At 49.3% G+C, this 27,573-nt stretch overlaps 1 protein-coding gene across 3 annotated transcripts in view; it reads right to left on the bottom strand.

Moving 5' to 3' along the window:
* Nucleotides 1–4,406: 4,406 nt before the first annotated feature.
* Nucleotides 4,407–27,573, bottom strand: part of MYO18B (myosin XVIIIB) — a gene marked incomplete at its 5' end in the record, with an annotated part of 221,140 nt that continues 197,973 nt past the window's right edge. For all 3 annotated transcript variants that reach the window (XM_082355033.1, XM_082355031.1, XM_082355032.1), the window contains 3 exons: nt 4,407–4,622; nt 6,859–8,047; nt 26,668–26,805. In XM_082355033.1, the coding sequence (XP_082211159.1) occupies nt 6,871–8,047; nt 26,668–26,805 (1,315 nt within the window). In that variant the 3' untranslated portion in view covers nt 4,407–4,622; nt 6,859–6,870. The remainder of the gene's footprint in view (nt 4,623–6,858; nt 8,048–26,667; nt 26,806–27,573) is intronic.

Here is a 27,573-nt window from a genome sequence, read left to right as displayed (position 1 = left end):
GAGCCTTCGTGCAGCTACTTACAAAGCAGCGTTTCGAGTCATTTAAAGTGTTTTCTTGCAGGTGTAGAACACACAGCGTGATTGATAGGGTCGAGACCCCCAACACCGCTTCTTAGCAGTGATGTTTGAGTACCGCCCAGCACAGTGGCTGGCTCCTTGCAGACATACAAGGAGTGGGAGTGGCAATGGTTCTTAACAAAGGGTGACAAGGTCACTGCCTCACCTCATCACCAGGCCTGCTGCCTAGCCTCTGTCCCTGAGCCCTGAAGGTTGCTGACAGGTAAATAAGCAATTGGTTCTGGGGGTGGGAACCCCGCCGAGGCTGCCCATCACTCTTGGAAGACAACAGCGGGAGCTCGGCCAGGCCATTCATCACATCTAGAGCTGCCGAGACTACATCCAGCACCCTCCAGCACCCACGTCCCCCAGCTGCCACAGTCTTCCCACTTAACAATCCTTGGGATTGGGAAAGGATGCAAAACCTCAGTTCCTCAGCCCTGAACGGTGCAGACAGCCAGGGGGCTTGGGACAGGGCTGGGTCTCTCTTGGCTTGGGGAGGGCTCTGGGCAGGGCTGGGATGGGACGGACATGGGAGGATGACCTGGAGCAGGTAGGCCACTGAAGGGCCATCAGGTGAGCGGGCCCAGCCGATGGATACATCTCCCAGTTTATTACCTGTCTCCTGCAGTAAACAACAAGCTTCACAAAGGTAGGCCCTCTGGCCATCCTAGTCTCAGCTTTATCTTCAGTGCCCTGGACATGGGGTGGTAGAAAGATTAATAAATATTGATTAAATGAGAAAATGTTAATTGAGTTCTGAACTCAGAACTACCTTTGTCTTGGGACAGATCTTTCCCCTCTCTGAGCCTCCATTTCCTCGCTTGTAAAATTACCTTGAGGCTTTCTTCTAGTCCTGAGAGTCCAGGCTCGTTTCAAGACCGGGGCATGCTGCTAAAAACGGCCCCGGGGCCGGAAACAAGAGGAAACATTTGGGGCGGCCACTCAACCCACCTGGATGTGAGACCTGCAACACCCTCACCTTTGAAATGACTTTGGTTATGATGTCAGGGAAACCACACAGGGCACAGCCGTGCAGATGGAGCCTCTGAGTTGGGCACCAGGGAAAAGCGTTTCTGAGCCCAAAGATCAATGGTGCCACTGTGGACCGCGGGCTACGTGCCAGGCACTGTGCTAAGTGCTTCCTGAGCATTTGATTTTTCAAAATACCCAGTTACCCTGGGTAGCAGAAGTCGAAGAAGTGAAGGCTTGCACGGTGCTTACTGCACTGGGTCCTGGGCTGAGCTTGATGGGACACCAGGATCCATGCTAGAATTTCTGGAGTGAGCTTGCAGGGAGGAGGACCCAGCTGGGTCAGAATCTCCTGCATCAGGCTGTGTTAGGTTGGGGGATTCGAGAGGCAGGGGGACAGTGGTTATCTTCTAGAATGTTGAATTGATTTCTAACAGCATCTTCAGGATTTCTGTTTCCTGATGCACGATGAGGAAAGCTTTGCTGTTGTTATCTGGGTTTAATTTTTTTGAATGCATCACTCACACGACTGAAGAAAAATGATGGCTTCCTTTCTTTACCAAAAGGTACTCTGTAAAATAAACGTCCAGAAAAATTTTAACAGGAAACTTACAAGATAATTTCATCTTTATTTTCCTTTATACCACTTCTCACTCTCTGACAACATATTTATTTTCTTGCTCATTGTCTGTCTCCCCGGCGAGGATGTTGCCTCCAGAAAAGCAGGTGGGGGTTCCACCTGCTCTCCATGGATTCCCCGTGTGGGGAACAGTGCCTGGTGCCTAGCAGGTGCTCAACAAATATTGGCTGGATAAGTAATCCTGCTGGCACAGGAGGAGAAGCACATGGAAACACACAGGTTCCAGGCCCTAAAAATGTCTGCAAAACTCCAATGCCAGGAAGGCAGTGAGAATCTCTATTCCTGATTTCCACTATTGCTTTTGTTTGGGGACCAAGCTGGGAGTTTGGGACATATTTATCTGATCACTATATTAATAATAATGATCATTATTAATAAACTAACTGGTCACCTTCTCTGGCATAGCATGTGCTATGAGCTGAATTATGACCCCTACAAAATTCATATGTTGAAGTCCTAACACCCATAACCTCAGAAGGTGACTGCATTTGGAGATGGGCCTTTAGAGATGTGACTAAGTTCAAGTGAGGCCCCTGGGCTGGGCCCCAATCCACTCTGACTGGGCTCCTTTATAAGATGAGGAAACCTGAACACAAAGAGAGACACCAGGGATGCATGGGCACAGAGGAATGACAACGTGAGGACACAGCAAGGAGGCGGCCGTCTGCAAGCCAAGGAGTGAGGCCTCAGAAGCCAGACCTGCCACCACCTTGGTCTTGGATGCCAGCCTCCAGAACTGCGAGAAAATAAATTCCTGTTGTTTAGGCACCACTCCCGCCCCCAGCCTGTGGTATTTTGTTATAGCAGCTCTAGCAAACTAGTATAGCCTGCTACACTCTCCCATGCCCAAATCCCATTAGATTCTAATAACTAGTATTCCCACCGTTGAGATGAGGAAACTGAGGCCCAGTGAGGGAAGTGGTTTTTCCAAGGCTCCATGGGTTCCACTGGAGGAAGACACAGGGCTGTGTCTGCTCCCATCCTTACCCCACACCCAAACGTCGGCAAGCTTTTGAACAGCACCCTCTTCCTTGCCAGGACCTCTGATTCCCTGCAGAGATCTCGGATGTCCCCTCCACATGCCCCAGCTCTCTCCGGTGAGCTGGGGCCACTCCTGTGCATGGCAGGCTGGTGGGGGATGTTCCTTAAATACATATAAATATATGATGTATTTGTCTACAGACTCACCAAGCGGGAGAACGCTCCTGCATCTGAGAAAACACAGTCCACTCTTCCACTGACTCTCTCCACCAGAGAGACGGGCAGATGGTGAGGTCTTCCAGGGAGGGCATCCGGGGAATTTCCTTCCCACCCCATCTCTCCTCCTCTTCCCAGTTCTACCCACAACCTCTGGCAAGGATGGTCAGAGCTGAGATCTCCCCTTCTTGGGGTGAGCGCCAACTGGTAAGTTGTTATGGCTTGAATTGTGTCCCCCACCCCCTCCCAAGATACCCGAACCCCCAGGAGCTCAGAGTGTGACCTTATTTGGGGATAAGGTCTATGCACAGGCAATCAAGTTGAGGTTAGGGTTGATTGACTGTGACTATGACTGTGTCCTCATAAAAGGAGGAAATTTGGACACAGAGACAGACATGCACAGGAGGAAGACTGACACATATAAGCCAAGAGAGAGTCCCTTAAGATACTCCAAAGGAGTATCCAAAGGAGTATCCTTTGGCAACCCTGCCAACATCTTGATTTTGGAATTCTAGCCTCTAAAACTTCAAGATAGTAAGTTTCTGTTGTTTAGACCATGCAGTTTGTGGTGCTTTGTTACAGCAGCCCTAGCAAATTAACACACCAGTGATCCCAACAGGGACTTTCCTTCCTGATGGCAGCTGTGACTGGCTGTACCAGAGGGGCCCTAGGAATAGAGGCACATGTGGGGTAGGACGTGGAGTCTGTGCCAGTGGGAACTTAAGGAGAAGCAGCATTGGCTACCTGAACGTAGGCATAAGCTAGTTCTGCCTTTGTAAATAGGAAAAAATAAGTGGATTTATCTCTTGGGACTTTATAAAGTTGGAGTGAGATGCACTGTGTAAAATGCCTAAAATGGTGGTCAGTACACAGTATGTGATCAATAAACATTAGCCTATAGTTTTAGGATTATTGACACTTCAAGGATGTTTGATAAAGCAGGTGTCCAGGCTGTAAGTGTGCCTTTGTGAGTGTAGTTTTAGGTACACGTGCATAGTTGTGTGTGCATGGTAGGCTGTGTATGTGAGGTGTACAGGGGACTGTGGGAACAGAGGGTCACAAGTTCTTGAATGTTGCTGTGGGAGGACATTTGTAGAGATGCATATATGTCAGTGTGTCCCAGGTATTCAGGGTGTATGAGCCACTGACTTGTTCCATGGTTCATTTGCTTGTTCAGTCACTCATTCATCAAAATTTCTTGAATGCCTGCACATCTACACACAATGTAGATATGTAAACAGACAAGGGAAATATGATAGAAGCATGGGATTTAAGGGAGAATAGAGAAAGAGCATTTATTTCAGCTTGATGTATCAGGGAAGACTTCCTGGAGGAAGTGACATTTGAGCAGAACTTGGCCAAGTGAAGAGAGCAAGGCCATTGCATGTAGACACGTAGGGAAAGAAATAGCACTGTGCACCCGAAACTACAAACAGTTTGCATTGGTTCCCTTCCTCGGAACCCTTCTACCCCAAGGTGCACCCCATCAATCCTCCAGAGTCCTAGGTAACATGATCATAGAATAGAGAGAAAGCCCAGATGCCAAGAAGCCAACACTTTATTTGGTACAGACCTAGCATGCTGGGAGCCCCACGCCCCATGGGATGTGCCTCTGCTGGGCCCCCCTGGCCTCTTGAGGGCGGCCACACTGGCTGTGGACTCGAGGCCCCCGGGGAGGCCTGGCTGGTCTTTGTCTCTCTCTCCGGAAAGTCGTGGAGTCGGGAAGTCTTCAAGGAGGGCAGTGTGTCGCAGGAGGCTGGAAACAAATGCAGGTCAGAGCTGAGAAATGGGGCCTGGGGAGTGTGTTTTGGTGGGTGGAAGCCCCTGGAGCCCATATTCCCAGGTGGCGTTACTGCAGCGATGTGCTGAGCGGAATGAGATAGGAGGGGGGCAGAAGGGAAACGAGTGGAGGGAGCCTGAGAGACATCCTGAAGGGCCACCATTTCCAAGTGCAGGTACCCGACATGCACTGTGGCCGCTGGGGCAGTGCTCTGGGCTGGGGTCTCTGATTCACACGCCACTCACAATGCTACTTTGGGTAGTTGGCATTATTACCCCCATTTTCCAGCTGAGAACACAGACGCTCAGCAAGGTTGCATAGCTCGGCAGTTACAGGTAAGAACTGAGCTCTGGGGGCTTGAGTGGTTCCGAATCCCATAACACATTTGTATCGTGGGCAATGGAGCTGTATTGTCGAGCTCAAGACTCCAGCATGCAAGTCAAAGGTGGAGATTTTTAGGCAGGCGCTCCATTATCACAGCGAGCGTTGCTGGGAGAGGGGAAGGGGAGCTGAGCTTTAAAAAAAAATGGCAGAGACAAGATGTTCTGTGACGACGTCTGCTAAGCACTGTTCCCGTTCGGGACGTGTGCCCTTTACTTGGCCTTTGAAACTGCGTTCTGTGTCCCCGAGAGCATAATAATGTAAATGAATATCAGATCTCTCCTCAGTAATTGAGAGCAGAGAGAAGGCCATGTTAAGTCAATTTAATTTGCTCTGATACAGTCCAAGCCCATCTCCGTGGAAGGGGCAATGGCTTTTTGATGGGCTGAGGGTGACTCTCAAAGTGACAGGACATGCGGCTTGTTTGGGCCCAGGAGGCCTCTGGAAGGAGGGCCGGTGGCTGAGCCAGGTGTGGGCTGAGCGTGACCACTTGACCACCTGAGCCTTGAGCCGCTGCGAGTTCTGAGCTTCAGTGACACGGAGATTTACGGACACCGGGGTTGGGGGGGCCCGCCACTGGGCTGTGGGTTTGCATCGCGTCTGAACCCGGAGGGAGGCTCTAACTCCCCCTCCGCTGCTTCCTGGCCTGCCTCATGGGGCTTTGCATATCAGTCGGGAGCTGTGAAGCGGAACACTCAGTGCCCTGGAGTCTGAAACATGCCCTACGAGGGGCAGTCAGGGGCCAGCCTGGCCTCAGGGCAAAGAGCACTGGACTGGGAGTCAGCGTGGCTGGGTTGGTGGCAGACTCACTGGGTGACCTTGATCTTGAGGTCTTCCTCACTTGTCCAAGAGTGAGGCTGGAGTCTGTGAGCTCCATCCCCCCCTTTAGATGTACGATTCTAAGCTCTGCCTCAGTTTGCCCTCCATAGAGGCAACCCCTTTAAAGACCCAGCTCCATCAGTGTGGCTCCGAGTTTACTCACAAAGAGGCCTGGAATACGTACCTAAGAAAAAGTATCACCAACAAAAGTGTGGGGACTCTGGAGTTTCGAATCCCAGTTCTGCCTGGGTGATTCTGTACAAGTGCCTTAACCTATATGATTCTCAGTTTGTCAACCTCTAGAATGGGAATAAATCATACTCACCACCTCTTGGGGTAACTGTGGGCACCAATCGACTGCCTGATAAACACATTCAATAAACGAGCTGTTATTAGCAACGAATGTCTCTTCCTACCTTTATTGCAGAGAAGTGCCAGGATCGGGACGGGGAGGAGAAGGCAGAGGGAAGCACTGCTGCTCCCACGGTGTCACTCTGTGACCTTTGTACTTGTCCCCTCCTCCCCCTTCTAGGGCCCCAGTTTCTCTTTACACATTTAATGCAAGAGTTGGACTTCACTAACATCAAGGTCTCGTCTACACTAGCCTGACCCTCCCCCCATCCACCCGGGCTCTCCCGTCACTGTGTGGACAGATGCCTCCACGGCTCCCCCAGCACCAGGTGAAAGGAGCGCTGGAAAGAGAACAGGACAAGGGTGGGAAAACTTTGAAAGCCCAGCGCCTCCTTCAGCACCCTCCCCCCCGCCCCCCACAGGACCCTCACGCTTTCTGATGGGTCTGTATTTTCAAGAGCAGAGAAACCGGTGGCACCTAGTGAGGGCTTCTGATAAGTTTTGCATTTACCAGCAACACATTATTTGCATAAATAGCAACACGTTATTTCAGTGAAAACCTAAAAGCAGTAGCAGCAGCCGGTTGCCTCCAGGCTGCCAGCCCTGGGTGGACCACCTCGTTTCATCCCCCCAGGAGGACAGGGCAGCCGGGCGCTGTTACCTGAGCTGGCTCCTACTTCTGCAGGTATTTCTTCATGATGCTCTCAACATCCTCCGCTTTCCTCCCCGCCCCCGGCTCTTCGATCTCGGGGGATGTTCTCTCACCACCGTCACCCTCCAGCCGTGGGATTCTCGGCCGACTCTTGATGCTATCGGCGCTTTTGAAGGACACGATGGAGCTGGAGGAGGAGGATGAGTCGGAGAGGTGAGCGGGGTCCTCCTTGGGCTCCGGGCTCTTTTTCAAAACGGTGGTGATCCCTGAGAGAAAGCCCCTGTCGGCCTCTTCCGTCTCAAAGTGGACGCCTGTACGCTGTGAGCTGTCTTGGCCATCTCTGGCCGCTCGGGCCAAGGACGTAGGCGTCTCCGGCTTCCGGATGGCCGGGAGGAAGTCATCGAAACCCACTTGGGTCTTGCGTTCATAGTTGAGGCTCGGGACCTTCCAGCTGAATGGGTCGCTGCCCAGGGGGTCCCCCATCAGGTGTGCAAACTGGCGGTTCTGGAAGACGAGCGGCTCCTTCCCGAGGTCCGGACAGCCCGCATCTTCCAGCGAGGACTCCAGACAGCGCCTCCGTGGGCGCAGCGTGGGCGACAAGAACGAGCGCCTAAGCGCCGTCGGGGAGCTCGGGGTCCTCCGCGAGCCGGGCCCCGATTCCAGGAGGGACTCGCAGGAACTGAAGCGGGTCTTCAGCTTCTCGGGCGGCGGGCTGGGGCCCCCCACGCTCTTGGAGGAGATGCACTTCAGGCTGGTGGACCGCAGGAGCCCGGCCGACGCGTCCAGGGGAGACTCGGCCCCGGCCCTCAGAGCCAGAGCGCCCTCGTCGCTGCCGGTCCTGGCCCTCCGCAGCGTGGATGCCCCGGTGGTCTGGTAGATGGGGAGAGTGGGCCAGTCCTCCAGGCCCAGCGGCGATCCCCGGCCCCTCTGCGCTCTCTTCCTCCGCAGCCCTTCCACGAACTCTGACAGGGCGGCCGACGGGCTGGGCAGCTTGTCCCTGGGCCGCGGGGACGCGTCTCCACTCGGGGAGGAGGACGGCGTGCCCGACCTCTCTGGGGGCTTTCTCTGGACGCCACACTCTTCGCCGTCCCCGAAGTGGCCGTACTTTCCCCGGCGGAGGGAGAGCGGGGATGCGACCTTGTCCCCCAAGGTCCTGCCGTGGGCGTCCCGGGCCCCGTCGCCGGCCTCCTCCTGGATCCTGTGCCAAGAAGAAACCTTCCGTCAGCAGACATCGTGCCGTCTCTACAGTCGGCGCGACTGAGCCCCAGAGCGCGGGCACTAATAGTATTTTTCTCTGGAAATGCTGACCCCACCTGCACCCTCCAACGAACCGTGTGATTTAATATGCAGACTCAAGCCCGTGTAAATGATTTCTCGTCGCTTTCTGAAATGCAATTTCTGTCTATAATTAAACCGAAGTACGTTTGAGTAGATTAAAACTGCACCTCTGACGGATGACTCAGATTTACGATGCACCGTCTCTGACATGATAGGACCTATCACCACACAGCCTGCTGTGAAATAGGTAATTTGCTTCTTGAAGACTCAGGGGCACCTACGGGAGGTTATTTATTTATTTAGGGCCAAGCCCGGAGGACAGCCCCACCAAGCAGAGCTTGCTAGATAGAGCCAGTGACCCAAATATGCGTCTGAATGAGATGCTCCATGACACCCCTGATTGTTTCATGGGATGGGGGTGGGATTAAAAACAAACAAACAAACAAACAAAATACGGTCCTTCAAAAGGGAGACATTTACATCAAATCAACCTGAAACCAAGACTATACACGAGAGGACAGACGCCTTCTATTCTGGGACTGCCAGGCAGAGGTATTTTGCAGCAGCTGAGCCAAAACCACTCTGCCTCTGAAAACTGGGAATCTCGCAGTGGGGCAAAATTATAGACTGTACAACGAAAAGCAGGGCTTAAAGGAGAGAGACTGGAGTCCATCCACTGTTCCTTTAAAAAATAAAATCTATTTGTCCTCCCTCTAAGACAAACGACCTCCTTCCCACACACCAGCAAAGCTGTAATTTATAAAAAAAGCAAGAAGGGGTGCCAAATGTCAGAGTTTGGGCGTGGCAGCCAGGGCCGGGGCTCAGCCTGAAGAAGGTGGGAGCAACGGTGACGCAGGTCCCCAGCCGTTAGCCCCTGCTTGCTGCTCTGTCACGACAGGAATGATTGCAAGAGCCAGCCTCCTACGCATAAAGGTTGGAATTCTGGCACAAGACTGAGGAAGGTGTCCTGCTCACCACAGTCTGATTATCACCATTTCCATCCCCTGACCAGGTAGGATAGTTGAGAAGGAAAAGAGCTGACCACAGTGACCCAAAGGGCTTTTCAGTCTCAGAAGAAGCCAAGCCCATGGCCCCTGGAGGTGATGTCAGGAGTGGAGAGTACAGATAGGGTAGGGGATTGGGATCTTTTTCAGGGACCTGGGTAGGGACCTAGGCACTGCCTTCCTGAGCTCCTACCATCCCATAAGCCTCTCTCTTCTGACGCTACCTCCCCTGACCCAGGACCATGGCGATGGTGCTCTGTGAAAAGGTTCCGTGAGTGACAGGCACAGGACTGGCTGCGCTCATCTGTCCCTCCTCATGCCCTAGCTCAGCTAGGTGAAGAGGGTCAATGTCACAGTCTGGGGGCGGTGAGGAGACCAGGAGATGGATCCCAAGGTAGGCGTGTAGATGCGCTGCCTCCATCACGCACTGTCCTCACTATCCTTAGTCTTCCAGGGGGCTCAGGCTCCCGACCCCCTCCCCAACCTCCTGTCTTGTGAGTTAGCCCCTGGCTCACTCTGCTGCAGCCACACGGGTCTCCTGGGACAGGCCCCGCTCTTCCTGCTTCCGGGGTTTGCATTTGCAGTTCCCTTCGTTGGATGCACTCCTTCCCCCTCCTCCTAGCCCAGGTCACCGTCCTGATCTCACAGGGAGATCAAGAGGAGAGAAGAAAAGCCCTGGGCCCCGTGCCGGGCACCTAGCTCCTCAAATAATGGTTAACAGTTATGATTAATAATAATCGATAATGAATGGCTATTAATCATCAATAATTAGTTGTCAGGGCTCATTACGATGACTACTAACAACCTCTGGGTCTCTGGAGCCTAACCCACCACTGGGCTCCACGGAAGCCTCACGTGAAGTCCCAAGAGGAGCGGGCAGGAGGATGAACGGGCAGCTGACCCTGCGTCCCATCACTCCCGGCAACGGCTGGCCCCCACGTGCTCAAACAAAAGCCTCGCAATTTGCCCAGAGTAGCTGCTCCCTTCCTATTTCTTGCCTGTCACCTTCCATCTCCGTCACAGCTGGACGCAGGCCGGGAAGGGAGCTGGAGAGCTCCTGTGTGATGACCTGAAGGGGTGTTTGTCAACATCATCACTTTAGAATCGCTCCCCTAACACATGGCAAGATGGCATTCACATGCCTTTCTTTCTTTCTTTTCTTCATCTTTTTTTTTTTTTTAATAAACAGCTTGGAGCTGCCAGGGGCACTGGGCTGCTGCAGAGCTGACAGAAGTCATTTCCGTCCTGTCTTGGCCCTGAAAGGAGGCGGACGTGATGAATGTGTCTTGGGCGCTCAGTCTCCTCCATCATCTGTCACGTGGGGGTGGCAGCACCCAGGGCTCCTGTTGCCGGGCCTCCTGGGACTCTGCCATCCCACTCGTCCCAGCTCCCCTCTGGCTGCAGAAGCCAAGACAGGGAGGGAAGAGAAGCTACAGGAGGAGAGGGTGGAGGGGGAGGAGGAAGAGCGGTAGGAGAAGAGAAGTGGGGAGAAGTAGAAGCAGGACCAACAAGAGAGAAGGTGAAGTGAGAACGGATGGGGGGATGGAGAGGAAGAGACCGGTGGCGATGGAGGTGGTGAAGGAAGAGGGAGGCTGAGAGCAAGGCCAGGGGGACAGAGGGGAGGGCCGCAGATGCGGTGTGGGCTGGCAGCTGAGGACCGGCCTTCCTCATCTCTGACCACAAGGTGGGACAGGCCGGGGGCACACGAAACCGTCAGCAGCCCAGGAGTGGGGTCTGGAGGTCGCAGCCCATGTGTGCTGCTGTCCAGGCACAGAGGACACAGGCTCGCTGGGCTGGAGCCACGGGGGACCTCGGCTGCACCAGACCAGCGGAGATGTGCCCGCCTTCCCCAAGGCCCACCAGGAGCAGCATCTTCCAGAAGGCACAGCCGCTCAGGGCCCACCTGGCTGCCGCCAGCTACTGATCACGGAGCCCTGCTGGGGGCCCCCGTGTTGATGTCGTGGGGTGGAGTGGGCAGGGTCCCTCCTTCTGGAGTGGTCTGGTTGGTGCCTTCAGAGCCTCAGCTGGTGGGCTTGAAACCAGAACACAGTCCAAGCAGTGTAGACTCAGCGGGGGAGGGCAGAGAGGACTGGGAGTGGGGGCAGAGTGAGGAGGGAGGGAGGGGAGATGGGGAAGGGGTGGGGGAGAAGGAGAGAAAGAAGCCTCGTCTCGGCTGAGCGCTGTCTCCTGGGTTTACCACTCAGAAATCCACCCACGCCTCTGCAGCATCTTAGTCTATTTCCTGTCTGCTCCACCACTCCAAGGGGGAAGGTTGCTGCATCCACTCCTTTCTGTGTGGAGACCGCAGCACTGAATCTGAATGCAGACGCCCTCTTGCAGGCTTCAGGGTGTGGGTTCTAGCTCTGCTGTCTGGGTCACGGTGATCCTCTCCGTTTCTGCCCTGGCTCTGGACACTTCAAGCACATTCCCCCGTCTTCCTCCAGGGGCCTGGGAAGACTCATTTTTTTCCCAGCTGTCCTCACGGGACGGCTCAGCTCAGGTGGAACTCCCTTCCGTTGGCATCGCGTGACGGACGGATGGTGGCTAATCAAGACGTTGCTGTGCCTGCCTCAGCCAGGGAGAGACGTGATGCACAGGAGGTGCTCCGAGTCGCTGGGAGACGACGGGTGCAGACACGACCTAGGCGGGGGCACTGTGATTCTCTGAGAAGGGACTCCAGAAACATCTTGGGAACTTCTGCACCTGCCCTTCAGTCTATCCCAACAGGAAGAGGCTTCTAGCATACCTGCCTGATAAGGAGCCAGCAGCATTCCTGGGCATCCAGCCGCCCAGGCTCCAGGCTGGGCCCGAAACAGTTACCCCTGGCTGAGCACCTACTGTGTGCTGGGCGCCGTGCTGCTGCCATGGGTACAAGGGAGAACAAGCGGGTGGGCCACCTGCCTGCACGGAGCTGACCGCCACGTCCGTTTATAACCTCGACGGCCACCCTGGGGGGTAGGAGTTGTGAGCTCCGGGCACAGTGAGGCGGGGTGGCACACACAGTTGGGAGTAGCAGAGGTGGGGTTCCAACCCCACAGCCAGCAGCACCCTTCTCTGGAAACTTCCTCCACACTCTGTGATGTGATACAGGGTTAACAGTGTCTCCGATGTCACCTTACCAGGTAACATCTGTCCCCTGGAGTCTAGTCTGGTTCTGCCACTCACTAGCCACTCACTTGCCTTGGGATAGTCACCTAACTTCTCTAGGCCTCAGTTTCTTCAGCTGTACAATGGGGGGAAACCAGGTCAACCCTGCAATGTTGCGGAGATAAGAAAGAGCTCCAGGAGGGCAAGAGTTTTTGTCTGTTGCATTCACTGCTCTACTCCTGTGCCTAGAACAGTGTCTGGGCACACAGTAGGCATTCAGTAAACATCTGTTGAGAGAATGAGTGGAGTGCCAGAGCCCTAGCACATAGTAGGTGCTCACTAAATATGTGTTGGATGAATGAGTGGACCTTGAGTCCTCTGGTGCATAGTAGGCATCTGATAAATGTCCATTAAGTGAATTGATGAACAAAAGAATATATACGAATACTGTAGCTTTGTGGTATAATCTGAAGTCAGGGAGTCTGATTCCTCCAGTTCCGTCTTTCTTTCTCTAGATTGCTTTGGCTATTTGGGGTCTTTTGTGTTTCCATATAAATTTAAAATTTTTTTGCTCTAGTTCTGTGACAAATGCCATTGGTAGTTTAATAGGGATTGCACTGAATCTGTAGATTGCCTTGGGTAGTACAGTCTTTTTGACAATATTGACTCTTCCAATCCAAGAACATGATATATCTTTCCATCTGTTCGTGTTGTCTTCCATTTCTTTCATCAGCATCTTATAGTTTTCAGAGTAGAGGTCTTTTGTCTCCTTAGGTAGGTTTATTCCTAGGTATTTTATTCTTCTTGAGGCAATGGTAAATGGGATTGTTTCCTTAACTTCTCTTTCTGATCTTTCATTGTTAGTGTATAGGAATGCAAGAGATTTCTGTGTATTAATTTTATATCCTGCAACTTTACTGAATTCATTGATGAGCTCTAGTAGTTTTCTGGTAGCATCTTTAGGATTTTCTATGTGTAGTATCATGTCACCTGCAAACAGTGACAGTTTTACTTCTTTTCCAATTTGGATTCCTTTTATTTCTTTTTCTCTAAGTATTGGTGGCTCAACATGTATGAAGGCTTATTAGATAAATCAGGATATGATCATGCAGAAATGCTGGAATTTTTACTCTTTCTAACCTGCAAGGCTAAGAATCCGGGCTTCAGGAAGCAGTCAGGCCTGGGTTCAAATCCTAGCTCTGTCCCTTCCTAGCCAGGTACCTTGTGAAGCCTCGCTGTGACAGTGGGAACAGTGACTCCCAACCTCACAGAGACAACGTACGTCATCGGGACAGTCAGTAAACATGAGCGTAGCCCATGTACACCTCCACCTGCCCCCAGCTCTTCATGCCAGGTGGATTCTGGTGCAATTGAACTTGCATATATATTACTTATTCATTTCAAAACATTACTACTAATAAATATATGTTTAAAATCTTAATGATTGTTTTTCAATTAATGGCCCCTCCCATTAGGTTAGATTAGATTGAGGATTGAGGGCAGATGTTCAAGAATAAACAATTCCTATGTCCGAGCCTGCTCTGAGCAGCACAGAAAAGGGGTGAGGATACCCAAGTGGTCTGTTCAGCCTCAGAGCAAGCCAGCTGCTGACACACGTGTCTCCAAGTTGGGCCACACCCCCTCCCCTGACAGGCCATCCTGTGAATGCGGCTCCTTTGTTTTCTCTCTAGTGCCTGCCATAGCAGTAGACATTCCATGAATACTGGGTGAAGAAAAAAATGCATGTACTTTGTATATATCATCTCATCAGAATGTGGATGATCACCCCATCTTGCAGATGAGGAAACTGAGGCTCACCAGTGAGAAGCCATCTGCTCGAGGCTCACACTGCTCAGTGGCAGGGTCTGGATCTGAACCCTGGCTGGCCAGATCTGAAGCCATTGCTTTGTCCTTCCACAACATCACACACCCCCCAGGTAGAAAGCTAAGAGGAAACCTCAACCACTTGAACTCATGTCTACACACATACATTGCTCAAAATCCACTGAGACACAATGAGTAAAACAGAGAGAGGCCCAAGTCAGGGAGACACTGGCTTCACTGGCATTAGTCACGGTCACACAATAAAAACCAGAATTCCCAGGTCTGAGTCTGAGCAGAGCCTGAGCCAACAGTAACTACAGGAAACTCGATGCAGATTTAATGACGCCATGAATCATCCCAAAAGACATGCTATCACCCCCCCTCAATTCTGCATCGACACCCTGAAATTAAAGAGGAAATTAAAAATGTATCGATGTTCTTTAACATCGAGGCCTGGATGGGAAACCAGATGTCCTTTGAAGATGGCCTGAAGGTACTGGAACCGAGTCCAACATAGCAGTTGATGGTCTGTAATAGAAGCTGACATGGTGCCCAAAACTGTGCCTGATGCGGTAGGAAACACGAGACATTTATTAAGTCCCTAGAGTGTGCAGGTGAATTCTGCATCACAAGAGCCACTGTATATTGCGCCTTTAGGCTTTGCAGACGTTATTCAATTTTATCTTCATGACAGTCCTCTAAGTCAGCAACTCTTATAATCTTCCTATTTCACAAATGAGGCTCAGGAAGGATAAGTAATTTGTCATGGAATAAACGGGAGAAACATGAATTTAAACTAAGGAATCCAGCTTCGGGATTCACGTGTCCTGAACACTCTACTCTGCTGCCCGCTATTGCCTTTGACTGTTCCATTCTACAGAGGAAGAAATGGAGGCTCAGAGGGCAGATGGAGAGGAAGGAGCAGAGCCAAGGCTCTCACCTCAGTCTCACTGACTCTATACCAATGCAACGCTCAGCTAAGCTCCTCATAGAAGGAGACGGGCTGCCTCAGCCTTTCGGAGGGTACACTGTGGGTGTGGACACTGGATCAACCCATGCAGAAGGGTCAGCAGTGCGAGCAACTCCAGGTACACCGTGAACCGTGGAGTGTAAAACGTGGCAGGAGGCTGGCAAGGGAGAGGCGAGGGGCTGCGGCCTGAGGGCACAGCCTTTCTGGAGGCGGCAGGGTGCAGTCAGGCTTTCGGAAGAGGGGTAGGATCTGGTGGTGGGAGGGGTTGAGGAAGACACCCCAAGTAGAAGAGCCCTCCTGCCAGCTATTAGCTTATTCAAAACCCTGGACCAGCAAGGGCTGATGTCTACATTTCACAGGCAGAGACACTAGGGCTTAGAAAGGCCACTCGGCTGAAGGGAAAGACTTGAAGCAAGGAGGAGGCCACGGGGGTGTGATGCCCAGGGAGGCCTGCTTGATGGCAAGCAGGAAAGCTGTGGAATAAGCAGCAGAGAGGCCCTCCGCCTGGTTATTTCTGGCCTGAAGGTGCAGAGACTTGAGTCAGGAAGTAGACTCTGTAAATACCCTATATTCCCTATAGTATAATGTTTTTATGAGGCAAGATAACTCTTAAGCCTTGCGTGCTGTTTCCTCTGATCTTAAGCAGGTGCTGAGTCCTTGACACTTAAAAAAAATGACCCATTAACTGCCCTCAGTGGACACCTGCCCACGTATCTCCTGTGGGTCACCAGAATTTGCCTTGTCTCACCCACACATTCTTACTGGCCACCAGGTACTAGGACCAGTGGGTTTTGAACAGAGTTGCCATCAGAATCATGCCTGAAACTCTACCAAAAAAATCAGTTTCAATGGGGGCGGGGAGGTAAGGGGACCATTCTAGTTTAAAAGAGAATAAGAACTAATGGAAGATGTTAATAAGAGGGGAAACTGAGGGTAGGAAGACAGAGACGGGGGAATACGGACGCTCTGTTCTTTCAGCTCAATTTTTCTGTAAGTCTAAACCTTCTCTAAAAAAATAGTCTATTTACTTTTTTCTAAAAGAGAGACCCAAAGAAACAAAACAACGAGATGCAATGAGTGCCCTTAATAGGATTCTTCTTTCAAAAAGTACAGTGATACAACTTCAGAACAATTGGGTTAATATGAATGTTGGTATCTTGGATGATACAGTGGATTTGTTCATTTTTTTAGCTGCAATAATGGTGCAAATAGTTAGGAAACGTCCTTCTTCGCAGGATAAAGATGTGAAACTTATCTTAAGGAGAACTGTCATGATGTTTTCAACTTACTTTCACGTTGTTGGGCATAAAAAAATGTGTTTAGATATAGACAGAAGTAGAGAGGAAGGTAAAGATAGAAATCAAGTCAATATAAAAAAAAAACCATTGTCAAATTAAGGTGGAGGCTAGCAGAGTTGATGGTGCCCAGACACCTTCATTGTTTAAAAAAAAAAAAAAGAAGGAGAAGAAGAAAGAAGGAGAGAGAGAGGGAAAGGGGAAGGAAAGGACACTTTACGGGTGATTCTACTGAGTGATAAAAAAAAAAAAAAAAGAAAGAAAAGCAAACATTTTTACTCGCCCTTCCATGTTCAGCCCCACTGCAGCCACCTCCAGAAGCCTTCGCCCACCTGCCAGGCTGGGTTAGGGGTCTCCTCTGGTTCCTACAGCCCCTGTGCTCCCCCAGCCTCTATCCTATAATTGTTTGCTTACTTGTTTATAACTCCCAACAAGACTGTTAATTCTGAACTAGACTGTATTTTTCTTCTGTGAATTCCCAGGATCTAGAAGAGTCCCTTAAGGGAAGGGCGTGGAGTGGAAAGAGTGAAGGAATGGAGGAATAGAAAGATGAGGGATCGTGGGAATGAAGAAAGAGGGGACAAAAGGCTCCATCTGCCTCATCCGGCTGCTTCATTCAGACCCCAGCAGCCCCACTTACGGGTCAGCCAAACCCACTTCTCTGAGATTCAAACCAAGAGATTCAAAACCAACTTCCAGTACACAACCTAGAGGGGATTCCTCCTATGTCGAAACCCAATCCAAAGCCTGGTTTTATTTCTAGAGAATTTTATCAACTTCAGAATTGAGAGGGAGCTGGAACCACATTTGGTTCGAATCCCTCATTGTCCCCCTGGAAAAACAGAGACGGAGAGAGCCTCCGGCGTTCACAATCTGATGAGACGGGAAAGTACTGGCTCTCAAACTTGAGCCTGCCCTCTGATAACAACCTCCACAATGTCCTGAAAGAACAAACTGGGTATGTAAAGTAATCAAATCGGATTAGAGATTCAACTTGGGTTCAACAGATTTTAAATAAATTTTCAATGCTTTCTTTCACTTTCTATGCATAGACATTAGCTCAGCTGAGTACTGTACAATGGCAATAACCACATAAAATCTCTGACTTATTCATAACAGCACCCAGTTCATCATAAAAATGCAGCTTTAAGCGAACGGAAGTTACCCATCCATCCACTCCTCCTTCTAGCCATTCAGAATCATTTGTTGAGTGCCATGACGCCAGCTGCTGCTGACACTGAGGTGAATAAACCTCGCATTCAAGAAGCTTATAGTCTAGAGGGGAAGGCAGTTCACCCATGTATGACTGGAGGGAAGTACGAGTGACCCTTCATGTCCTCCTGGGCATGGAAACTAAGGAAGAAATGTTTACTGAGCAAAAGGAGTAGAAAAGTCTCACTCAGCATCCAGCTTGATAGTCTAGCTTGTATCAGAGGAAACTGCTACTTAGGAAAAACAGAAAAGCTAAATTTAAACTTAAAGGCATTGGAGAGTTCAAAAAATAGGCTTATCTAAATTCAGAGCAGAAATTAGGATGGTGGTTACCTTTGAGTAAGGAGGAGGTCACGACTGGACCAGATACAAGAAGGTGTTAGGGGGCTAGCAATGGTCTGGTTTCGATTTTGGTAGTTATTACAAAGGTAAGACCAATTTTTGAAAGTTTCAAAAGATGCAGTTTCCAGTATGTATGTTTTGATAAGTTTACTTAACAAAAGTCTAGCTCAGTTAGAGAACCACAGATACTACAAGAATGTTCTGAACTATCAGTGATTAATCCAAATGGTTTTATGCAAACTTGCATCTAACTTAGGTGAGCCTCAAAATTCCTGAAAGATCTGCAGATCTATCGTATAAGACCTGGAGCTCTGGATAGAAAACAGCCCTCCTTCCCACGGAAGCCTGTCCAAGAGTGATGCTGGCTCCAGAGATAAACCCCGGACAGAGCCAGACTTCGGCTCCTCACTTGCTCAGGCCTTGGGTCCATGGTTAGTATGTTTGCATTGAAAATTTCCATGCTTCCAGCTTCCACATCTTGCGCACTAATCTTCTTAATACTGATAAAACTGAAAAGAACCCTTTTGTCCTAGGAAGACATAAAACCATTTTCATGAGAGGCTCATTCATTAAGTACATTCAGGATGGATTAAAATGATCCTGAGCTCTGGTTCTAAGAATGCAGAGACCAGTAAATAGATGTGCTATTGAAATAAGATTAGCAGTCGGATGCTTAACCTACTTTGAGAACAAGCTGTTTTTAACACCAAGTATCATCCATTCACATTTACATAATTAATGAACTAATTACAAACGAGTCTTATCTAATCATTTAAGCAGGTCTCACATGGACCCATCCTTGGCCCCCACTTCTGCAGTAGAGTAATTGCATTTCCTTGAAAGTAATACAACTTTATTTGAAAGACAATATCTTAGGGCTTCCCAGGTGGCTCAGTGGTTAAGCATCCGCCTGCCAATGCAGGGGACACAGGTTCAAGCCCTGGTCTGGGAAGATCCCACATGCTGCCCAGCAACTAAGCCTGTGTGCCACAACTACTGAGCCTGCACTCTAGAGCCCGCGAGCCACAACTACTGAGCCCGTGTGCCACAACTACTGAAGCCCTCGCACCTAGAGCCCGTGCTCCGCAACAAGAGAAGCCACCGCAATGAGAAGCCCGCGCACCGCAACAAAGAGTGGTCCGCGCTCGCCGCAACTAGAGAAAAGACCGTGCGCAGCAGCAAAGACCCAACGCAGCCAAAAAAAAGACAAAAAAACAAACGAAAAACCCCCTATAGTTTAGACCTTTTTACTGATTCAAGCCAGCCTTATCCTACATAAAAATCCACGGGGGCTGATCAAAGGAGGATGGTGGTGTCTAAATCTTTTGCTTTTTTAAAAAAATTTATTTATATGGTTGAGCAGGGTCTTGTTTGTAGCACGGGGTCTTGGTTGTGGCTCGGGCGCCTTAGTTGGGGCACTCGAACTCTCAGTTGCAGCATGCCTGTGCGATCTAGTTCCCTGACCAGGGATCGAACCCCGGCCCCCTGCATTGGGAGCACGGAGTCCTATCCCCTGTGCCACCAGGGAAGTCCCTCTTTTGCTTTTAAACTAAGAACCACAAGCCAAGAGTATGGGGCTGCAAATGTTTACAGAAAGCAAATTTTTCCCTGAAAAAGGAAAAGTTGTAATGCCGTCTTTTAGCCAAATGAAAAGCAGTTGTGTTAAATCAGTACCAAAGCAAATGATACGTACAACAGTAATTAGCGAAGATTACACAGTAATTAAAATCACGATGATTATGTGAGTGAGAATAATTTATACAATAATCTCCACGCTCACACTGCAATATGGTACAAGTCCAATAGCAACAGTGCAGAGCCATGTTTGGTAATAAATTCAAATCACAGCATCTCTAATTATGTGGTGACAGATCGGTCATTGAAATTGAGGGATAAATAAAGTCTCTGACCAGGATACATACAATTTTATTTGGACTTCCCAAGGCTACCAAATGGGGATCCCAAACACTTGAACACTCCCCATCCCTCCCCCCAACAGAGGGAGCCCCAGACCATCAGGTTCCCCCACTATATTCCAAAAATTCTTGTTCCATGCTGCTAGCAACTTGCTCTGTGATACAAGACAGTTACCCCGTCCGGCAAAGCCACACTTGGCTCTTCATATCAGCGTCATCCTTCTAATCACCCTATCAGAGTGATTAGAGAGGCCATCTAACTTCCATCCACTGGTCATTTATTTGCTCAATGCATGTTTATTGAGCACCTACTATGTGCTAGACACCATGGTGGGTGCTGAGGTAAGAAGGAAAAGAGAAAGCTTATGTCCTTAAATGGTTCACAGCCAATGAGGGAGACAGACACCCGAACAGATGATCCTAACGTATTATGGAAAGTGCTATGGGAGAGGGAATCATGGGGTCTGCAGAACCACGGCAGAGGGGCATGTGACCCAGCCAGGGAGTCGGTGAAGTCTCCTGAGGTAGGTGACACTTGAGCTGAGTCACAAATAAGAGTTCATAAAGTGAAGAAACATGGGAAGGGGGTCCAGTCAGAGCAAAAACCATGGACACAGGACCAAGGGTGGGAAACAACACAGCGTATGAGGGAGTAACATAAACCGTTTGGGGCACAAAGCATGAAGAAAAGATACAGGGAAATGAGACCAGAGAGGCAGACAAGAGCCAGGTCACAGAGGGCACCGGAAGCCCACTAAGGTGCTTGAATTCCATCCTGTTCTATCCTGTAAGGCAGAGGTCACAAAAGGTTTTCTATAAAGGACAGATAGCATATATTTTTGGCTTTGGGGCCATACGATCTCTGTTGCAGCTACTCGATTTTGCCATCATAATGCAAAGGCAGTCATAAACAATATGTAAAATTTTAAAAAAACAAGAGCATGGCTGTTGATCCAATAAAACTTTATTTACAAAAGCAGGTCAAGGGCCATATTTTGCCTGTGGGTGGTAGTTGGCTGACTCCTGCTGTAGGTGACGGGAAGCCACCGAAGAAACCAGATTTTCATTTGAGAGAGATCATCCTGGCTGAAGCTCAGAGGAGGGACTAGAGGAGGGTGGGGTTGGAAGGTCTTTGCCAGAGTCTAGAACAGAAATGATGGTAGCCTGACTTCAAGGTGCTGACAGTGAGGATGGAGAGAAGTAAAAAGGGTCAAGAGTATTTGCTTGGCCGCTTCCCTGGTGGTCCAGAGGTTAAGACTCCATGCTTCCACTACAGGGGACGTGGGTTCGATCCCAGGTTGGGGAAGTAAGATCCCACATGCCGCACAGCCCAGCCCAAAAAAAAAAGCATTTGCTTAAAGCGGGGAGGGGCAGAATAAACAAGATTTAGGGATCAGCTGAATGGGGATGAGCGAGAGGGATGAGAGCCTCAGATGAGTCGAGGGCGCCAGCTTGGGTGGCTTTGTGGATGACAGAACCACCAAATGATACGGATGACATTGGTGGGGGAAAGGGAGGAGTCTCCTCTTGGATACGCTGGGTTCAGACACCAGGGAGACATCCAGGTGGCGAGCTTCTAAAGGTAGGCGGTTAGATATGATATACGCGTTTGAAACCTGGGAGAACGTAAGAGCTGGAGGGCTAGATTTGGGGGTCATCCGCTTACGGTGAGGGAGCTAAAATCACAAGAGGATTGCCTGGGACCAGGTGGAGAGAAAAACAGCAGGTGAGCGCAGCATCCTGTGATCCCCAGCACACTGGCCGGGCTGGGGAGAAGTCTGGGGCGCGCCAAGGAGCAGAAACAGCTACAAGGCCAGGCAGGCAGGGAGTTTTGAAAAGTGTCTGACAGAGGCCAGTGCAGGAGAGAAGTCCAGAAAAAGATCAAGACTGGAGAATGTCCCCTGGTGTGTCCCTTTGGGAGCCGCTGACACGGTGAGAAAAGTTTCAGTTCAGTGGCGGGGGCAGGCTCAGGGCTGGAGGAAAGTGAGGCAGAAATGTGAGGTGAGTGAAGACGGTGCATGTGGACCTTGCTTTGAAGCCTGGCTCCAAAGGGAAGGGAAAGGTGATGGGTGGGGACACAGTTAGAACGGGGAGGACCCGCAGGTGCTTATAACCTGTGGAGGAAGGACAAGCAGAAAGGCAGAAGCTGAGGACGCAGGAGAGAGAGGGGGTGCTGCGCGCTGCACGGGAGAGGGGGCAGCGGGATACGGATTCGACTTGAACAGGACTGGATCTTATCTTCTGAGACCAGAGGGAAGACGAGGGCAGAGAGAGATGGATTTATAGACACCACAGAAGTTCAGACCATGATTTTCTTTTCTTTGAATGAACCAGGAGTTTAGGGTGTCTCCTTAGAGTGAGGAATCAGGGCCGGAGGAAAGTCAGGATGGTTTGGAGTAACTGTCCAGTAAAATGAAAAGAAGCAACGGACCAGTGATAAGACATCAGCATCTGAACAGCTGGTTCAATTAATGCCCCTCAGTGCGTGGACCCTGCAGAAGTGTGTGAGTGACCAAGGCTGGGGTTCCGTGGGACGTGGGGATGGGGGTCTAGACAGAAATGGGGCTTGGACCTGCCTTGGAAAGCCCAAGGTGCTGTGAGGCCCAGAGGGGAGAGGAGAGAAGCCCTTCCTGGAGCACTCTTCCGGCAGGGCAATGGCCTGGAGGGCAGGAGGCAAAGGCCAGGCACCCTGCAGGGCCGGGGAGAGCATACCAGCCCTGGACGCCCTGGCACCACCTGCAGCCGGCCGTCAAGAGAGGCTCCTGAGCCAGGCGTGGCTGCCACCACCAAGCTCATGAACTTCCTCCCCGGGGCCACGGAGGTCATTTAGCGTCTCCGTCACCAAAAGCTCTTGCATTTATCAGCGGCAGCTGCATGATTCCTGGGCTGGAAATCATAAAGCTTTAGGTGTATTTCTCTTGAGCTGACATCCCCTTATAAATAATACACGGAATGCTTTGATTTTTTTGGCAGAAGACTGCTTTCTCTCTCTCTTCTCTTTTTAGAGTGACCTTCTTTCTCAGTCAAATTTGGGAATGCCCAAGGGACTCATTTCTTGAGGCCTGTGATGGGCCAGGGAATACGGGGGGCGGGGGGGGGCAGTGCGGGAGCACACAGGAGCCTTGTATGCTATCCTGCCTCCTCGCACAAACAACGCCCGGATGATCCGGTAGCATCTAGTCAAGTTTAAAATGCAAATTCCCTTTGACCCAGAGAATCATTTGCCCACGTGCATAAGGATGTGTGCCTTTTTTTTTTAAAGGCTTACAGGTTAATAGCAAATATCCTGAACTCAAATAAAAGTGAAACAAGAAGATTGCAGTTTAATAAACCCATGGCATCATTCTAAGATCTTCTGCAGGAATGTAAAAGAATGAGATAGACTTATGTGGACTGATAGGGAGAGATCTCCACGGTATATTGTTGAGGGAAAGAAGCACTTCGTAAGAATTCAGGTAGGGCATAATATACATAAAATAACATCATACCATTTATGTGTTTTAAAAGCCCACAAAAATGGTATGTATTTGCTACAAGTACATGTATGTTTATAAATACACAGAGAAAGATGTGGAAGGATACACGCCAAACTGAAGACGATGGATACCTTTGGGAAGGGAACTGAGGTTGGGGTGGTGGCCAAGAGGACTGTAGCCTTCTCAGTTATATTCTAAGTTCTTAAAAGGGAGAAGGATTTACAGATTATAAAGCTGGAGGTCAAGGCATCTGAACTCTGGGTTAATCCTTACTATAAGCTTAGGTAAGATATTTCCCTCTGCAGACCTCAGTTTTTCCCATTTATATAATGAGAGAATTGTACTAAATAATCCGGTGGTCCCTTCAAACTCAGAAGTTCTAGAACCTTTAAATTGTAAACGTATTCCAAGGACAGGGCTTAAAATTTTCAGGGCTTAATGCCATGGAATCTGGCACTCAGTAGGCACTTAATAAATATCTGTTGGATGGATGTTGAATGTTGAATAAGGATCCTTATGCAGTTTCAATATTAATAACGGGCCAGCTCTTTGCCAGTAAACTCTGCCAGGTGAGTGATCCACCTCCTGGATAAAAGCCAGTCATGGCAGTATGGCAAACACAAATACAGGCTTCGGAGGCGTTCAAACCTGGGTTCAAGGGCTTCCCTGGTGGCGCAGTGGTTGAGAATCTGCCTGCCAATGCAGGGGACACCGGTTCGAGCCCTGGTCTGGGAAGATCCCACATGCCACGGAGCAACTGGGCCCGTGAGCCACAATTACTGAGCCTGCGCGTCTGGAGCCTGTGCTCCGCAACAAGAGAGGCCGCGATGGTGAGAGGCCCGCGCACCGCGATGAAGAGTGGTCCCCGCTTGCCGCAACTAGAGAAAGCCCTCGCACAGAAACGAAGACTCAACACGGTCATAAATAAATAAATAAATAAAAGAACGTGAATTTCTAAAAAAAAAAAAAAAACAACAACAACAACAAAAAAAAACCTGGGTTCAAATCCTGCCTCTTTCACTTACTTGCTGAATGACATGGAGCAAATTTCTGACCCTGAGTCACAGTCAATGATGAGCTGTGACCAAGTACAGTTAGTATTTCTGCTCAAGTGTTGATGTCATGGTCAGCTATTCATTCAACAAACATTTATGGAGCACCATCTGTGTGCCAGCCCAAGGGACACCAACATGAAGAAAACTGACAAGGAGCTTATCGTCTCTTCTTGCCTCCTGCCCCACTGCTGTCCTTGCCGCAGGCCCCTCTGCTCTGAACTGCAGCTGGACAAGCCTGAGGACTTGGAGGGGGAGCAGGCAGGATAAGGGGTACTAGGCTCTAGAGACGGCTGCCTGGAGGCGCTGCCCGAGGCGCAGCTACAGGAACTGGGGTGTGGCCGTCTTTGCCTCAATCAGTTGTTTCCTAATCTCTGGGCCTCAGATCCCTCTTGTGCGACATGGGGGTAATGACATCAGTCTCCTGGGGTTACTCTGGGCATCAAATAGATACCAACACTAATAAAGCAGCTAATTTTCTTGAGCTCTTTCTAGGGCTCTGAGTGCATCCTCTCATTAACCCTGACAATGATCTACTCACAAGAAAACATGAACAGAGAAGTTAAGCAACTCGCCCCAAACTTATGGTTACCAGGGGGGAATGGTGGGGGGGGGAGGGATAAATTGGGAGATTGGGATTGACATATACACACTACTATATATAAAATAGATAACTAATAAGGACCTACTGTATAGCACAGGGAACTCTACTGAATACTCTGTAATGACCTATGTGGGAAAAGAACCCAAAAAAGAGTGGATACATGTATATGTATAACAGATTCACTTTGCTGTACATCTGAAACTGACACACCATTGTGAATCAACTATACTCCAATAAAAATTATTTTAAAAAACCCAAAAACTTGCCCCAAATCTCGCAGCTTCAGAGGAGCGAATGTGGGATTGGAAGCCAGATGCTCTGACTTCAGTCCGTGTACTGAAACCACTGCAGCCTCCCACCTCCCACTCAAATAGGTACCAAACAACTCAGTGTGTAATTCCTTATCATGCACCCTAATATAATTATAGTTATGAAACTTGGGTACTATGTTAATGAGCTTTCACATTCAGCTCTGGCTGCCTCAGGTTCTGCTTCTGCTGCCTTATACATTGGCTGACGGGGAAAAACAGAGGTATTTAGTTACCAGGAGAGAAAAAGTCCTCATCGTTCGGAGTTCATAGAGGACATGGCTCTTTCTCCACACAGGTCTTTGTTTTTAATTAAGAGCGGTAATCAGATAATCTTGCTTTAATTAACTCCCCCAATGCACCCCATTCTCAGAGCCTCCCTTTGATATTTTCGACATCAAATCTTTCAGCCTAAGATTATCAGCAGACACGTGCCAGACATTTGTCATTTCCCGAATATGCCCAAAAGCTTGGAGTGAACTTCCACCCCTTTCTTTTTGTAGAGACAACTCCCTGCTTCAGAGCAAACACGTTTCAAGTCAGGAAGGGGTTGTCTGGGTTTGCTCCATTAGTTTGTGATTTTTCTTTCTATCTTATCACATTGGTTCCTCTGTTATCACACAAGCAGTGTGCATTTCATCTTAATTACGCATCTGCTTAATCCATAATTTCTGATTTATGGCCATTAGCTCCTAATTACAAGAGGGCTGCCCTTGAAAAGGAAAACCAAACGAGCTGAGCGGAATGGAGCTGAAAAGCAAGAGGGAAGATGGATTTAAGTCCTACAGCTAAGGCTGAGCCCCGGGGCCCATTTGTTGGAGCAACTTATTGCTGCCAGTCCTATAGATTTGTGAGGGTCCCATCTCAGGCTGTGACTGAATTTGTCTCCTTCTATGGTAGGAAAAAAATATAAAATTCTGACATTCAAACAAAGCTGAAATTTCTGAGGAGGAAATCATCCAGCCTGACGGTCTTTATATGGACTCCCCATTAAAAGAAAAACAAAACCAAAAAACTTTAAGTAAATATGTTTATAGAGAAAAATTTAAATCCATAACTATCTATAAGTGGAAAACTAGTAGGATTTGCCTTAGATAGAAAACAACTATAATAAATCCACAGCTATTTTTTAAAATGTTCAACCCCTGCTATTTAAAATCATCTGGAAAACTGTGCTTTAGGGAGGGCTGTATTAGATTCTCATCATTTCACCTGTTTGGAGCAGTAAATACAATTATATTTCCTTTTACAGGTGAGGAAGTGAAGTCTCAGAGAGGGTAACTGGTCTGCCTAAAGTCACACGGCTAGGAAGTGGCAGGGTCATACCTCAAACTGGACCATGCTTGTCCTTGTCTAGGACAGAGGAAATGGAAGACTTGAACAGCAACCTTCAAAGCCTGAGATTCTTTCAGCTATTGGTCATCCAGAGGCAGCAGGGAGATACTCTTACCTGGGGCTGAGGATACAGCTGCTGGTGGCTGACTGTCGAGAGGGGGTCCTCACCGTGTCTGTGGCCAGGGACAGAGTACAACTCAACCAGGACTGCAGACTGCCCTCTGGCTGGGAGCTGAGGATGGAGACATTATCTCTAGAACCAGAATGCAAGATGTTGTCAACATGATGACAACCACAGTAACAGCAATAACTAGACAGTCACCCCTTAGCATGAGCCAGGCATTGTGCTAAGTGCTGACATGCCTAACTTTAATCAGTGCTCACAATACCGTCCCTGAGCGGTGCTGCACCTCTTACATAGATGAGAGTAACGGGATTTGGGGAGGCCAGCTTGGGTCTTGACTAAGGTCACCCAATTCCAATGCCTGTGCTAATAACCACTGCTCTTCCTTGGGAAGATAAACACTCTAATATAGGTGCTGAGGTATCTCTAATTTTGTAGTAAAGTTTGGCACTGAATTTCATACCAAATGATATGGTCATGGAATATGTCAAATGTGAAGGCCTTAACTCCTTGCCTACCTTAGCTGGAATGTCTTTGGGACAGAGACTTAATTGTATGCCCCCTATTTCTGAAAGCAGCACAGGGAGAGGTCTGTGTGGGACTCTCATTGCTGTGGGTATTCAATGATTATTTTATTTTCTGGTTGATATATTCACTCAAATATATATTATATATAATATATAATAAATTTATATATTGATATATACACAAATTTGTTTGTTTTATAGAACACTCTATGCCGGGCACCATGGGAAGGAACTATAAACATGAACCCAACATTGACCCTGCCCTCAAGACCCCATTTTAGCAGAGTAGACATCTATATAAATAACCATAAAAGAAAATTATCAATGCTGTAGATAAAGACAAGATAGGTTCTAAGGAGGACAAGGAGGG

This window comes from Balaenoptera borealis (genome assembly GCF_965194805.1).
Source record: "Balaenoptera borealis genome assembly, chromosome: 14".
NCBI lineage: Eukaryota > Metazoa > Chordata > Mammalia > Artiodactyla > Balaenopteridae > Balaenoptera > Balaenoptera borealis.
Note: the sequence above shows the minus strand (reverse complement) of the source record. Positions and strands in the feature narration are given on the sequence as shown.